This window comes from Hippocampus zosterae, chromosome 3 (genome assembly GCF_025434085.1).
Source record: "Hippocampus zosterae strain Florida chromosome 3, ASM2543408v3, whole genome shotgun sequence".
Taxonomy (NCBI): Eukaryota; Metazoa; Chordata; class Actinopteri; order Syngnathiformes; family Syngnathidae; genus Hippocampus; species Hippocampus zosterae.
Window position 1 is genome coordinate 4,118,622 of NC_067453.1, and position 15,597 is coordinate 4,134,218.

Below are 15,597 nucleotides of genomic sequence, written 5' to 3' on the forward strand. Positions count from 1 at the left end.
AGCGGCTCGGGAGGCTCCGCGCGGGGTCGAGACTCACAGTACTCGGAGAATAAAGGTGGCTGAGGTTCCGGAAGGCTGGGAGCAGCATGAGGTCCTGGTCGGTCGCTGTCAGACCGAGCCCGATCGTTGAATCGGCGCCTTCCCCCTTCCGATCCAGAGTTTTCGCCACCCAGCTGCATCGGTTCCTCCGCGGTGACCACCTCCCGGGGTCGAGGGTGATCTTCGGGTCCTGCTGCTCTAAGCGCCTCATGGTAATCACCGCGATACGCGGCATGGCGGGACGGGAACCGATCACCTCCACGTTCCCGGTCTCTCTCCCTCAGGCGGTTGTCCAATCGTAGGGAGAGATCGATCAACTCCTCCATGTCGGAACTCTGGTCGCGGGTCGCCAGTTCATCCTTGAGCTGGGGGTTTAATCCGTGACGAAACAGCCCACATAGCGCTCGGTCTCCGTAGCCACTCTGGGCGTCCAATATCCGGAACTCGATCGAGTAATCCGCCACCGATCGCCTTCCCTGGTGGAGTTCAAGTAACCGGCCCTCCGCCTCTCTGCCCCCACGGGATGGTGGAACACCCGGCGAAACACCGTAACGAAGTCGTGGAACGAAGACCGGAGGCTCGGCTTCGCGTCGTTCGTCGCCATTGCCCATGACGCCGCCGGACCTGTCAATAAGCTCATGATATATGCCACCTTCGCAGCGTCATTAGCATAGACGGAAGGCTGTTGTCCGAATATGAGCGAGCACTGGTGGGAAAGTGCCCACACTGCCCGTGCTCACCCCCGTAACGTGGGGGGTGTGGAAGCGAGGGCTCCCTCATCATTGTGGGGAATGATGCGGGTGCCTCAGTGGTGGTAGGACGAACCATGGGGGGAGGTGCTCCCCGTGCCTCCACCCGTACCAAAAGGGGTTCGAATTCATCGAACCGATGAGCCAGCATGGAAACCGCGCTGCGGAGTTCCGTAAGGGCTTGGCCCTGCGGACCCATCTCAGAATCAGAATCATCTTTATTGGCCATGTATGTAGAACACACAAGGAATTTGTCTCCGGTATAACACGCTGCACGAGTATCATCGTAAACAACAAAATCATTGAACCATTTTAGAGTAGCCAGTAGTTTTGTAGTAACATTTTGTGGTGCAAGAAAAGTGACTACGTCAGTGACTATTTAAGGAGTTAATGGCTAGAGGGAAGAAGTTGTTTAAGTGTCTACTGGATTTGGTGCGCATGGATCTGTAGCGTCTGCCTGAGGGGAGTGGCTGAAAAAGGTGGTGGGCAGGGTGCGGGGGATCCAGGAGGATTTTCCGTGCCCTTGTTTTGATTCTTGCAGTGTGCAAGTCCTCAAGAGTGGGTCGGGCGGTGCCAACGATTTTTCTGCCGTCCTAACTGTCCGTTGAAGTCGGATTTTGTCCTTTTTTGTGGCGGCCCCAAACCAACTGTTGCTCTTGTCGGGACAGAGCGGACAAAATCTTTTCCATGTCTGCGGGATCCATGGAGGCCGGAGAATTCTGTCACGTTGTGCCCGAAGCGATGGAATTATTGCTTCGTGCACAACAAAATAACTGAAAGGTGAATCCCCGAAATAGCAGACACAAAAGAGATTTTGTCAGAGAACAAAAGGAGTCTTTAATGACGAACGCAAAATACCCGACAGGGAGAATAACAAAAAACGCTGGTCAAAACAAGGACCAGGGATAGCATAAAGGGAACAACAGAAAACGCTTGCGGAAAACAAATGGCAAGGAAGGTCTGATTAGACGATTATATAAATTTCGTACGTAATAGGAATAATGGCGCGTAATAGCCACAAGGCTAAGAGGCAACACATAATCCAAATAGTAATTTGAGCGAGAGAATATTGGCGCGGCGTGGAATTCTCCGGCAGTGAGTAGACTGCCAGAGCGTCCAAATAAAGGCTGAGCAATTATAATAATAATAATAATAATAATAATACATTTTATTTGTGGGCGCCTTTCTAGAAACTCAAGGACACCTTACAACAAGCAGTTAAAATCACGAGTACAATGTTAAAAACTACATCAAATAAGATAAGAAAAAATACAACAAAATAAATAAATAAAACAATGGCTTTATGGTCTGAGTGAATAGGCTTGTCGAAACAGATGTGTTTTGAGGCAGGATTTGAAATGTGTTAATGAGGCTGTATTACGAAGGTCAGCGGGGAGTGAGTTCCATAGCTGGGGAGCAGAGCGACTGAAGGCTCTATTTCCCATGGTGACGAGGCGAGCAGGGGGGACAGAGAGGAGGACAGAGGAGGAGGAACGAAGAGAGCGGACAGGCGTAGGAATATGGATGAGGTCAGATAGGTATGGAGGGGCTAGGTCATGAATGGATTTGAATGTGAGTAGCAGGATTTTATATTGAATGCGGTGTAAAATGGGAAGCCAGTGGAGATGTTGGAGGACAGGTGTAATATGGTTTATGTATGGCGTGAGTGTGATAATGCGGGCGGCTGAATTTTGGACCAGCTGAAGCTTATGGAGGGTTTTTTGAGGGAGACCAAACAGAAGGGAATTACAGTAATCGAGTCGCGAGGTGACGAGGGTGTGTACAAGTATAGCAGTGGACTGAGGAGTGAGAGAAGAGCGGAGCCGGTGGATGTTTCGAAGATGATAATATGCAGAACGAGTGATGTGGTTGATATGTGAGGTGAAGGAGAGGGTGCTATCAAGGATGACACCCAGACTCTTGACCTGAGGGGAGGGGGAGATGGAAGAGCTTTCGAAGGGAATGGAGAAGTTGTTTATTTTGTTTAGATTGGATTTAGTGCCTATAAGGAGGAATTCAGTTTTATTGCTATTCAGTTTGAGGAAATTTGAGGTGAACCAAGATTTTAATTCCTGCAGGCAGTTGGTTAGGGAGGATGGTGGAAGTACGGTATTAGGTTTGGTAGAGATGTAGAGCTGGGTGTCATCCGCGTAGCAATGAAAATGAATGTGATGTTTCCTGAAGATATTACCCACGGGAAGAAGATAGATTAGAAATAGCAATGGGCCAAGGACAGAACCCTGAGGAACACCTGAAGTGAGGGGAAAGGGGTGAGATCTAAAACGTTTGAGCTGGATAAACTGGGTGCGGTCAGAAAGATAGGAGCGGAACCAGGAGAGGGGGATGCTGGTGATGCCAATGGAGGAGAGTCTGTCGAGGAGGATGGAGTGAGAGATGGTGTCAAAGGCTGCACTGAGGTCAAGCAGGAGGAGGATGGCGAGTGAACCGGAGTCAGCAGAGAGAAGAAGGTCATTGCATATTTTGAGGAGGGCAGTTTCAGTACTATGGAGGGGACGGAAGCCAGATTGAAATTGTTCGTATAGCTTATTGGAGGAAAGATGGGTGTGAAGTTGAGCAGCTACTGTTTTCTCTAGAAGTTTGGAGATGAACGGAAGGTTTGATATGGGACGAAAGTTGTTCAAGTCGCAGGGATCAGAGCCAGGTTTCTTCAGTATGGGAGTGACAGCAGCAGTTTTGAGATGAGATGGTACAATGCCAGTAGAGAGGGAAGTTTGAATAATGTTAGTGATGAGAGGGGAGAGGGCCGGGATAGAAGCTTTGACTAAAACAGTAGGGAGAGGGTCAAGCTGACAAGTAGAGGATTTGGACTTCTGGATTAAGATGGAGATTTGGTGGACAGATGGGGATGTGAATGCAGAGAATAGGTGGGTAGGAACCGGGGAGAATGGAGAAGGAGGGTTAGGAGCAGCTGAAGGGGTGAGTTGCTGGTGGATAAGTTGGATTTTGGATGTAAAAAATGAGGCCAGAGTATTACAAAAATCAGTGGAATAGAGATGTGAGGGAAGAGTGTCAGCAGGTTTAGTGAGTTTAGAAATGAGTGAAAAGAGTGATCTGGGGTTGCCTTCATTGGAACTGATTAATCCAGAGTAGAAGATTGATTTGGCTTTGGATATTGAGTCCTTGTAATGGAGAAAGTGGGTAGTGTACATTTCTTTATGAATGGCGAGTCCAGTTTTTCTATATAATCTTTCAAGTTGACGGCCTTTTGATTTAAGTTGTCTGAGGGTAGGGGTAAACCAGGGTGCTGTTTGGTTGAAGGAGACAGTTCGGGTTTTGAGTGGGGCCAGGATATTGAGAATGTTATGGAGATTTGTATTGTAGTGTGTCAAAAACTCATCTGTTGTAGAAAGACAATCAGTACTGGGGAGGTTGTTGATAAGTGATTCTAAATTGTCCGGGTTAATGTCCTTGATTTTACGGAAATGTATAATGCGTTGTGGGTTGGATTTGAAAAATGACAGGTTAACATTGAATGAAAGCAATAGATGATCTGTGTATGGGAGGAGATCGGTTTTACAGTTTGTTGGTGATAATCCAATACAGCAGATCAAGTCCAGAATATGTCCTTTACTGTGTGTGGGAAAGTTGACATACTGTTGAAAACCAAAACTGTCCAGACAGGAGGTAAAGTCTTTGGTAAGTGAGTCATTGATATTGTCCATGTGTATATTAAAATCTCCTAAGAGAATCACATTTGGTGATAGTGTATACAGATGAGTGAGGAGTGTAGTAATGTCAGTGATAAAATTCTTGTTTGGTTTTGGTGGACGGTAAATAGTGGCAATCAGTGTGGGAGTTGATCCAGAGAGCTGTATAACAGTCGCTTCAAAAGATAAAAAAGCAGGCACATTTACAGGTGCAAATTTCCAATCCTCGCGCAGAATCATCGCGAGGCCGCCTCCCCTCCCAGTCGTGCGCGGCACAGCGTGATAAACAAAGCCCGGTGGAGTAGCTTCATTAAGAGTACCATAATCATCTGGCTGCTGCCAGGTCTCAGTCAGACACAGAATGTCAAACTCACGGTCTGTCAGGAGGTCGTGGACGAACTGGCCCTTGCTCGTAAGGGAGCGGATGTTCAGTAGGCCAACGTTGACAGGAGTGCAGCTGCGAGCGACCGCGATGCTATCCGACCTCGGGACGCGTGTCAACACAGAGGCATCCGCACGGCGTCCGGTGTTCTTCCGTGGGCGGCGAGCGGTGGACCAGAACGACCTGATGGAGCTGGAGTTGTCGTATTGATAGTTTCGGCGTGAGCCCCGGTGAGTGCACCTTCGCCGGGGCACGTAAAGGATGTCCGGGTGTTGGAGCAGAGCAGGCGGTGGTGGACCGTGTTGATTAAAGTTGAGTTTGAGCTCAGTGGCTGCATATTGGTGAAGCGCTTCCAATGAGTGGTGGAAAACACACAGAGCGAACCAGCAGAAAGCAAGCCACTCACAGCTGATTGACATAGCCGGACCGGAGTAATGAAGTCGGGAAGCGGCAACAGTTAGTGGGTAAGCTAGCCGCTAGCCGCAACTCAACGACAACTCAATACTCGATGACAGGTAATGACAGTTCGGCCGATCGAGTGTGGATTGATCATTGTTCACTCGGTGACCATAAAAGCAGGTCGACATAAAATATGTCGGCTATAAAAGATAAAAAATTGACATGAAATGGACTTAAAAATCAAAAAATCACGGGGAGTAGCGGCGTCCAAAATTCGCCAGCGTTCACTCCGGAATTACTCCCAAATGGGTGACAGGTGTGTAAACGGCTGGCAGAAAGCCCGCCCCCTGCTGGCAAACACGGGACATGACAAAGACTGAGTTGGGTTGTACTTTATTTAGCCATTTTACAATGTACTCACGCGACTGGTACCTGCTAGGGGCGTGCCTTTAGCGTCCTCTTCCACGATCACCCTTCTCTCATTGGCGACTGGTACCTGCTAGGGACGTGCCTTAAGCGTCCTCTTACACACCCACCCTTCACTCATTGGCGGACTTCCGCATGCCTGTCGTCACTCACGTCCGCCTTTTCTCTGTATAAACAGCGTGTCGGCCAATGCTCTCAGTCAGGCTTTAGAACTCGACACATACTCGACGCTCCGCATTATAAGGCATCCTGTCCATTTTGGAGAAAATTTAAGACTTAATGGCGCCTTCTAGTCGTGAAAATACGGTACATGAACTCAGGACTTTGAAATGTGAACGTTATACGGGTGGAAATGTAAAACGTGGTATGTTGAAATGAGGTTCTACTGTACTGAAGACTTTGCAACACTAAGACACAGAATGCGAGAGTCAACTGACTGGCAACAATACACAGCCAATCAGTTCATGGGATAAATTCACTCGTGCTCTCATTTGTCGATGTCGCGCCGGGAACCAATCGCACGCCTTGTTTGAGCGGGCATATACTGTACAACCCTATGAGACACGTCAGCTCTTTGCTCGGCATGCAGGGAAGCCTTCTCTCTGGCGCATCAACATGAAACAACGTGTCTTTCTACGTTACGGTATGGCTTTATTAAAAAAAAAAAAGTTGCTTAACCTATCCTTTAAATTCATTCTATATTATATAGTACTAGCTGGTTCGCCGCCCTCCGGGCGGCCCATCAGCTAGTTCCTGCGGAAGGCTGGTAAGGTGGTGGTTCGCCGCCCTCCGGGCGGCTCATCGGCTAGTTCCTGCGGAAGGCTGGTAAGGTGGGCCTTCGGCCCACAAAAGTGTTGTTGCTTGGTTCAACTTTTTGTTCATCTTCATTGCTTATCGCGAAAATAAAGAGATGTTTAGCTCTACTAAATAACTAACAATTTCATTGCAATGCTTGTGGGTAGACAACATTTTTTCGCTAAGATACCCGCGCGATCGTAGTGAGCCACTGCCTGAGCGGCGCAGTGGCGGCGCGCAGTGGCGGCGCGCAGCGGCGCGGTGAAGTAGGTACCTTTTGAAAAGGGACAGACGGAAGGACAGACCGCGTGCGGGACGACGCGCAATATATATATATAGATTGCAGAGAGTCATTGTTATTATTATTATTGCTATTATTATGAAAACCTGATGTGCTAGGGAAAACAACAAGGTTACATTAGGAGTAAGCGCCAAAACAATAATTGACAAAGTTGACAAACAAAATTGTAAAAATGTGTTGACCAGTCTTATTAATGCAATATTTGTCTGCAGGTTTTCAAGCCCATGGCTGACGCCGCCAAGTGCATCGTGGAGAAAAATGGCTTCTCTGACAAGATCAAGATTATCAACAAACATTCCACTGATGTTACTGTCGGACCAGGTTGTACAGAAATTTTAATACTCTGATCAGCATTTATTACTGTATTCCTAAGATTTGGCCAGTGAATGCTGCATTCATCAATGTCTTGTGTCTTTCAAGTTCAATGTTGTTTCCTTTTGGTGATCAGATGTATTGTTTGTGATGAATATCAGGTGATGATATGGAAATGAAGGCCAATGTCCTCATCACTGAGCTATTTGATACAGAGCTGATTGGTGAAGGGGCTTTGCCAAGCTATGAACATGCTCACCAGAATCTTGTTCAGGTCTGTTGTCATTTTCAATTCAAGTTAACATTGCCAACGTGCTTCATTCTTATTTACTACGATATAGCCCAAATCATTCTAAACAAATTAAAATGTGACGAAAACTCTCGAAAATGAACTTTTAGGATCCCAACTACTCATTCAAATGATGTTCAGTGAATGAAATCAAATTCGGGCGGTATGATTTTAGTCCACAAAATATGCTTGGACACAATTACTGGGAATGTACGTCGCTTAAATACAGAAAACAAAACATGCTGCATTATAAATCAGGACATATTTTATGCATCTCACTTGTACAAACTGCACACTTTGTACAAGTATGAATTATTGTGTAGTGAAGGGGAGTGGGTGAACGCATAACAATCAGACTGGCGAGCAGCTCAGCGTAGGAGTGCTCCAGCCAATCATCGAACAGGAGCAGAGAAGAAAAACGTCCGCCTCCGTCGAGAGCCGAAGCAGAAATGGTGATTTTCTTTTTGCAAGCAAGAAACATCACAGCTACCAGCATGTTTACAATTTGTAAACAATATTTTAAATTGACATATTTGAGACAAGATTACGACAGTACGCATATTTACTTAAATCTTCAATTATAAAACCTTATATAGTAATTACATTCATCAACATTGCCTTCTCAGAGAGGAAAAGAGGCTTTTGTTGGTGGCGTAGAAGGTGGCTATCACTTGGCTCGTACAGGCTTTAGATTCACGCTGAGACTCTTCTGCTGGAGGCGCTGACGTGTTATGTTTTGAGATCTGTTGTACCATTTTTTCCGCACTATAGGGCGTACCAAAAAGTCTTCCTTTTCTTAACAGCTCACCGCGCGCCTTAAAATCCGGTGCGCCTTGTGTATGGTCATTAAGGTGATACGTCTACTCCAAGATGACTCCTTGCTGGAGACATGTTTACAATGTTATAACTTGCTGTTGGTTCAGTGAACTGTGTCGCTGCTTTATTAAATAAGTTTTTGTTGAAGCTCCGAAAAAAGAGCTGTGGTGTTGTTTTTTTAAAACACACACTTTATTAATGGTTTTCACAGTCGCAACAAATACAGGTATGTCTTTGTCTCCATGCCTTCTCTTCTTCCGTTCGACTCGAGAGGCATTCATGGCCGCCTCGGAAAAACGTAAATTGACGATTCCTTCAATGAAACTATGAAAATTGAAAATAATGCATCAAAACAGAAAATCAAGCGAGGAAATCACTAAATAAATTCAATAGCCCCACTACAAAATTTATTTTGTGATTTCCTCGTTTGTGAATACAGTACACAACAAAGGAATAAATAAACACTTCTGAGACAGACCAGCCTCCTCCAATTTAACTCAACTCAACTGTATTTCGAGCACTTTCAAACAGCCAGCGACGGCTGTTAATTGAAGGTGCGTCTCATAATCCAGTGCGCCTTTTAGTGCGGAAAATACTTTACTTTTAAATGTATGCAACATGTGCTGCGTTTTTTTCCCCCCTCTGGCTTAAACCACTTAAGGAGAATGGTTGGTGTCCGTCAGTTTTTATTCCTCTCATCTTTATTATTTTCTTTTGACTTTGAAGATAGTGGAGCGCTCAACAACGAACGGCCAGGCTTTCCGTTCTGTCTCCCCCTGTTGGTTATTGTTTTGTTTATGTTCTGCTGGACGGGTTGTAACTGGGAAAGTAAATTCCTTTTTTTTTTTTACATACTTGGCCAATAAATTACATTCTGATTCTGCTCAATTATCAGACAGACGACATTGTGGTTAGTGGCTCTTCCCATCCAGTTTACTCCTGCATGTAAAGATGCGTGAAATCCCGGTTTACAAGGTAGTCACTTGGAAAGTGAAGATAGAGAATCAATTTTCTTTTCTCCCCCTAGGAGGGTTGTGTGGCAGTTCCTCACAGGGCCACTGTCTATGCTCAACTGGTGGAGTCGCAGCTGTTATGGAGCTGGGCTCAGCTGCAGCCGATAGAGGTGCAGGGTACTCAATTGTTGGCCCCGCCTGCTATGGGCAATTGCAGCGGCACTCATTCAGTCTGTGACATTCAGCTCAGCCAGATTTCACCCAGTTGCTTTACTGCTCTGAGTCCAATCTGCACCATGTTCAGGTATGAAACATCTTTTCTTGCCATAAAATTTTCATCAATTTTTAATTATTTTTTTTACATGAAACTTTTGCCAATCAGTCTGGACTTCAGTAAGCCTGTAAGCAGTGCTCCCCAGTCCTACTCCGCTCAGTTTGTGGCTCAGACCAATGGTCTGGCTCAAGTGGTGCTCTCCTGGTGGGACCTGGACATGGATCCCAGTGGAACCATTGTGTGTACCATGGCTCCCAGCTGGACATATCCACAGCCAAAGATGGCTCCAGTAAGTTAAATCGGTCTTGTGAGGATATCTCAATGTTGGCTGTCATGTGTGCTCAACACTGTGTGGTTTGTGATAGTGGCGAGACCATTGGATGCAGAGTGTTTACTTCCTGCCTGCTGAGTGCAAGGCGACTAAAGGGCAAGAACTGACTCTCACTGTCTACCACGATGACTTCAGTCTGTGGTACAGCCTCAAGTCTCTCAGGTATAGTGAGAGTGTGAGTGTGAGTGTGAGTGTGAGTGTGCGTGTGAGTGTGAGTGTGCGTGTGTGTGTGTGTGTGTGTGAGACGCACAGTATATCACACATGTGGGTTTTGCTTCTTTTGTCACCACCCAAGTTTTGACTGTCCATATTGCGGCTGTTCTCAGCCGACAACATTCACAGGACAGCATGATTCTCTCCCGGCCATCCTGTACATGCCAGGCACACTTGGTTTGGAATCGACCACGATTTGGTGAACTTAATGACAAATTTCGCACGGACAGCTACGTTAGTGCACTGCACAGTGTAAGTGAACTGAACATTACTGAATTCACAGACTGAACATTACATGAATATTACTTGTATGTGTGGTATGACTTTTAAAGTGCTTGTGCTCACTCCAGGTTCTAAAGAAGGATAGCATATGTCTTGGAGTAAGTGATGGAAGTCTTCTTCCTGTGTTTGCACATCTTTTGGGAGCCAAAAAGGTATACTACTCCTGTTGCTGTTGCCTCCTCTACAATTTCCTCTTTTGGTAATTGACCTATCTGCTTTTCTCATTCAAATATTTACAGGTTTTCAGTTTGGAAAACTTCACAATGACGAAAAAGGTTATTGAGCAGGTAAGCTTAGCACATGTTAAAAAAAAGTGCAAGAGAACCTGAAAAGTTTGAATGCTCTTGAATTGAGTTGTAGATTGGGGAATTTGGCCAAAATGTTTCCGGAGGAAAGAAAACTCACCATCAAGACTTCAGTTTAGGAGGCATCTGCAGTTCAGATCAACAAGTGTATCTTTATTTTTTGCATCTATCTTCCAATGATCTGGCTTAGGCTGTGGTTTGCAGCATCTCAGATAGGGAATTCCATATTACATCTTCAAAGATGACCAGGCTGCAATGGATGCCGAGTGTGCAACATTTACCACAATATTGTGCGAAACAATGTTAGTTAGAAAAATGCAACAATCAATTTAATGAGAGAAAGCACTGCAGGAATACCTTTGGATAAGTGAGTCCTCCGAAAACCCCGTACGGTTGGTCAATGAGAAAATCTCCATAGCAGTGCCTCTGAGGAGGTGGCCCACCTCAGATCTTGACTAGATCAGTCGGAACAGAATCTGTACGATTACATTTAATTAGTTAACCATTTGTTAGACAACTGACACGCAGCCAAATACAGAAAAAAACTAAATTGTATGTCTTTCAGTCCCATAGATTGTGTGTGTGTGTGTGGGTGGGTGTGTGCGTGGCGTGTGTTGTAATTACATTTTCATTATTTGACGTTCCCGACGCTGATTGGCTGTCGCTGTTGAGGGACTGACTGGGCCTTCGTGGGTCGGCTTGAAATACTGACAGAAACAGTGATGGACTGAAAAGCCTCCCATCAGTATGACGTAATGCCCTCCTCTGCAAATGACTCTTAAGTCGAGTTTTAAACATTTTTATTGAGGTAGCGGCTCGATTTTCTGTCGGTAGGGCATTCCAGAGCACTGGCGTCCGAATAGAAAACACTATAGAACCTGTGGACTTCTTTTTGGCTCTCTGGATCACTAAAAGACCAGTGTACAGTGGTACATCTACTTACAAAATTAATTGGTTCTGAAAGAAATTTCTTAACGAGAAAATTTTGGAAGTAGAGACACATTTTCCATGTAAATGCCTTAATCCATTCCAAGACCCCCCAAAATTCAGACCTAAATGTTTTCTAAAGCCTAAAAATGCATCAAAATATGTAACAAATACACGTTACAATAAATGAGAATTGTGCATAATGTAAAAAAAAACATAGAATAGAGAATAAAAATTGTGTTCATTTACTTTTAACTGCGTCCTCATCGTTTTTTGACCTCTTTAGTTCATGTTCTCTCCCAGGAGTGGTTTTTGCCTGCCGTTTTGTAAATAACTGAACCAAGGCAAACATCAGCATAGTGAGCGGACACCCGACTGGTGAACACTTTTTCTGGGTGATTCACATTCACGTAAAGCGGAATCTATTCGCCTCATGGGGCGAATGATGAGACACGTCTATCTATTTACACATGTAGACACATTCGGTTGAGGTCCCTCTTAGCCAATGGAATGCCAGGAAGATACTTGGTAGTAGCCAATGGGAGAGCAGCTATAAGTATTTTGCGTTCGGGAAACTCGGAGCTATGAGTTACTTTTCGTAACTTGAAATTTCTTTCGAAACAAGAGGCAATATTTTCCTGTTGAGGCGTTTCGTAACTTCAAAATGTCGTATGAAGTTACATTCGAGGTACCACTGTATTGTGAACGAAGAGTTTGGGATGAAAGATATGAAATTAATGAAATCGGAAAGCCTTTAAATCACATCTCAAGTGGACCAACAACCAATGCAAGTTGGCTAGTATCGGGGTAAATAAGAACTTTATTGTCCTTGTCAGGAGTCGATCCATCCATCCATTATCCAAGCCGTTTACTCATGAAGGTCGTGGGCATGCTGGAGCTTATCCCTGCTTTCTTCAAGCAATCGGCGGAATCAACTCTGAACTGATTGCTAATAAATCACAGGACAGATCACACACAGACAGAAAACAACCACTCACGCTCACAATCACATCGATGGACAATATAGAGTGTTCAATTAACCAAGCATGTTTTTGGATTGTGGGAGGAAACCGGAGTACCCGCAGAACACCTTTTAGGAGGACACCAAAGGCTGACATAATGAATTCCTTCATTTTGAACTAATAGATTAAAAAGTATGTAAAGAGTAAGGGTGTGGAAAATAATCGATATTAATCGATACATTGATGCGTGCGTGCGCGATGCGAGTGCATCGGCTCATTCACTGGGTACGACGCGATTGACGGGTGAAATAGAGATTCATCACGATGCATTGGTGGGTATCGGTAAAATCCGATTCAAGTGCCGTTTTATTCATGTTAAACGTCAGCTATCTGCCCTTTCCCAGGCGCAATGAATGCACCATCATTGTTTTGCGTTGTGTGTTGAATACGGACGGTAGCCGCGCGTCACATACAGTCCAGTACACAACCAGCGAAACACTATGGAAGTTCGCGCAAGCAGCAGCGAGGAAACTACTGTATTTAATGCTTCCGCAACATTCAGATCTTATGTTTGGAAATACTACGGCTTCGAAAAGAAAGATGGAAAGATTGATAAAAGCTCCGTAATTTGCAAAGAATGTCGCACTACGAAGCCATACAACGGCAGCACCACAAATATGCAGACCACTTAAAACGATGGCACCACATCACCAACAAGTTTCCCGCACCTCCCCGTCCAGTTCCTCGTTCGACACCGGAGAAACTCTTGGCAAACCAGGTCAGGATATTTTGGGGGGTCCCCTGCAGCTCATTGTGACAACGCAAGGAAAAACTATATATGGATGACTCTTTTGGACATTTCATTTTGACACTCAGTGAGAGTGGTCTGTGTACGCTACAATACACACAGCAGCTTTGAGGCTGTGACTGCCACATTGTTTCAATTGTATTTTTTTTCTGTCCTATGGAGATGGATATTTCATATAAGACACTCAGTGAGTAGTCTGTTTACACTACAGCAATAGCTGTGAGTCTCAGGTGCCAAATTGTTTAAATTTTCTTTGCACAAAACCCAATTGTGAAAGCGCTTAAATAAGTTGTTTTACACGTTCTACTGTTTATAAGGAATAAAGTGGTCTACTTTTTGCAATACCATACTGAATTCCATCTTTTTTAAAACTTTTTTTCTTTGCGTATTTGCATCATGTTTAATTGCACAATATCACAACAAATTGCACTGTATTGTATCGGATCGCATTGATTCGAACTAAATGTGTATCGCGTCGTATCACATCATGAAGACGGTCAAACGTATCGCATCGTGTCGCCAGAAAATTCCATGTATCGTTTAAGTATCGCATCGCTGGTAGTGCATCGAGATGTGTATCGAATCGTCCTTAGTGCTCAATAAATCTGGCCAAGTCGGTTTTCTTTGATTCAGAGTTGTGAGAGCCTTGTAAACTTGCAAAGTAAAATTTACAAACGTTTTAAAAGGTTCACCAGAAAACAGTTGCTCCTGTCGAATAAAATAAAGAAACGGATGACACAAAGTGATTGTGATAGCATTTTAAGATCTCAGTTTTATCACGTACTGGGACCGACCGAGTCTTGTAAAACAAAAGACAAATAAAGACGTTCCAAAATGTCTGTGGATTATTAAGGATTGATTGTGACATGTAAATAAAATTCAGATTTAGTCTTTTTAGTTGGAAAAGTACATTTACTTCTTAATTATTTAAAAATAGACAAATCACTAGCTGGCTTTGGTGTATACCACATTTCGATGATGAATGACCTCAGACAATTCTGGAGAGAAGCAGGGGTTTTCTCGCCTCTTTGCCCTGAATTTCTTTCAAGGAGCATGTATCCGTCATCATTCCACATGAGTCAAGAACCACAACTTGTGACCTTAGGTTTGAGTGGGAAAGTAGATCAACTGTTAAATCGAGAACTGGGCCTTTTTGGCTCAGCTCCGTCTTCACCGCTCCAGACTCGTGCAGTGTCTGTATCAGTTGACTGTGACATTTTGAGCTTGGTATTGTTTTTTTCTCCAGAAACTATTGGATTCCAGGAATGTATCATGTTTGATTGTAGATACATTATTCCCCTGTGTACACAACTTTAAAAATGGTGCTGATGCCCCCCATTTCATCACCAGGTTCTGGATGCAAACTCATTGGGTGGACAAGTTGAGCTGCTGGACATCAAGCCTGAGCAGCTGACCCTTCAAGATTTAGGAGGAGAGCAGGTGCCTTTCCTTACCACCAATGGGGCCGGGGGGCGGGGGGGGGATGCGACGATACTCTTGATGTACAATTCCTAAAATATCATGATGACTACCGTATTTTACGGACTATAAGTCGCACCAGCCATAAAATGCATAATAAAGAACAAAAAAACAAACATAAGTCGCACTGGAGTGTAAGTCGGATTTTGGGGGGAAATGTATGTGATAAAATCCAACACCAAGAACAGACATCTCATCTCTTGTCAACAACTGGCTGAATAAGAGTACGATATGCTAACATTACCTGACGCATAAACAATGAACAACTGAGAATGAGTCGCTCCAGTATATAAGTCGCACCCCGGCGAAACTATGAAAAAAAAATGTGACTTATATTCCAGAAAATATGGTATAAGCATTCTATATTGCATGATTTAAACTGTTATAGAATTTCAAACGGTTACGAATTATTGTTAATTGTGTATTCATCATCTCTGAGAGTGAATGGCTCGGCAATCAGCTTCTCTTTGATAAAGCATACTTGTAGTCGCGCCACAACATAGCGAAGCATCATGAATGAATTCCTCCTGCCCAATGTGCGTCTTCAAATTGCAGTCAAAGTGTATGTAAATAGTGATGAGTGGCCAGTCTGCATCGTTAGCTAATTTGTTTTTAGTCGACCTGTAGCGAGTGCGGCTAGTGCAGAGGTGGGCAAACTACGGCCCACAGGCCGGATCCGGCCCCTTGGTCTTTATTAATCCGGCCTGTTGAAGGTTGGTACACAATTAAGGTTTGATGTGAAAGATTGCATTCATTTCAATTGGACTTGTAATGACAGGCATTTCAACGCCAGGTGGCTCACTTACTTTAGGTTGCAGAGCACAGGGAGGAAGGGGGGAGATGAAGAGAGAGGGAGAAATCTTATCTGCGACCTGTGTACCTCTGTC

The 15,597-nt window shown here is 44.5% G+C and overlaps 2 protein-coding genes across 3 annotated transcripts in view; both read left to right on the forward strand.

The window, feature by feature from the left end:
• LOC127597709 (uncharacterized) overlaps window positions 1-15,597 on the forward strand; it is a 113,602-nt gene that overhangs the window by 60,421 nt on the left and 37,584 nt on the right. The window lies entirely within an intron of this gene.
• The window catches only part of prmt7 (protein arginine methyltransferase 7), a 57,844-nt gene that overhangs the window by 33,496 nt on the left and 8,751 nt on the right, over window positions 1-15,597 (forward strand). For both annotated transcript variants that reach the window (XM_052060872.1, XM_052060873.1), the window contains exons 4-12: window positions 6,972-7,080; window positions 7,233-7,345; window positions 9,204-9,433; window positions 9,512-9,692; window positions 9,769-9,896; window positions 10,061-10,199; window positions 10,298-10,381; window positions 10,469-10,516; window positions 14,582-14,671. In XM_052060872.1, the coding sequence (XP_051916832.1) occupies window positions 6,972-7,080; window positions 7,233-7,345; window positions 9,204-9,433; window positions 9,512-9,692; window positions 9,769-9,896; window positions 10,061-10,199; window positions 10,298-10,381; window positions 10,469-10,516; window positions 14,582-14,671 (1,122 nt within the window). The remainder of the gene's footprint in view (window positions 1-6,971; window positions 7,081-7,232; window positions 7,346-9,203; window positions 9,434-9,511; window positions 9,693-9,768; window positions 9,897-10,060; window positions 10,200-10,297; window positions 10,382-10,468; window positions 10,517-14,581; window positions 14,672-15,597) is intronic.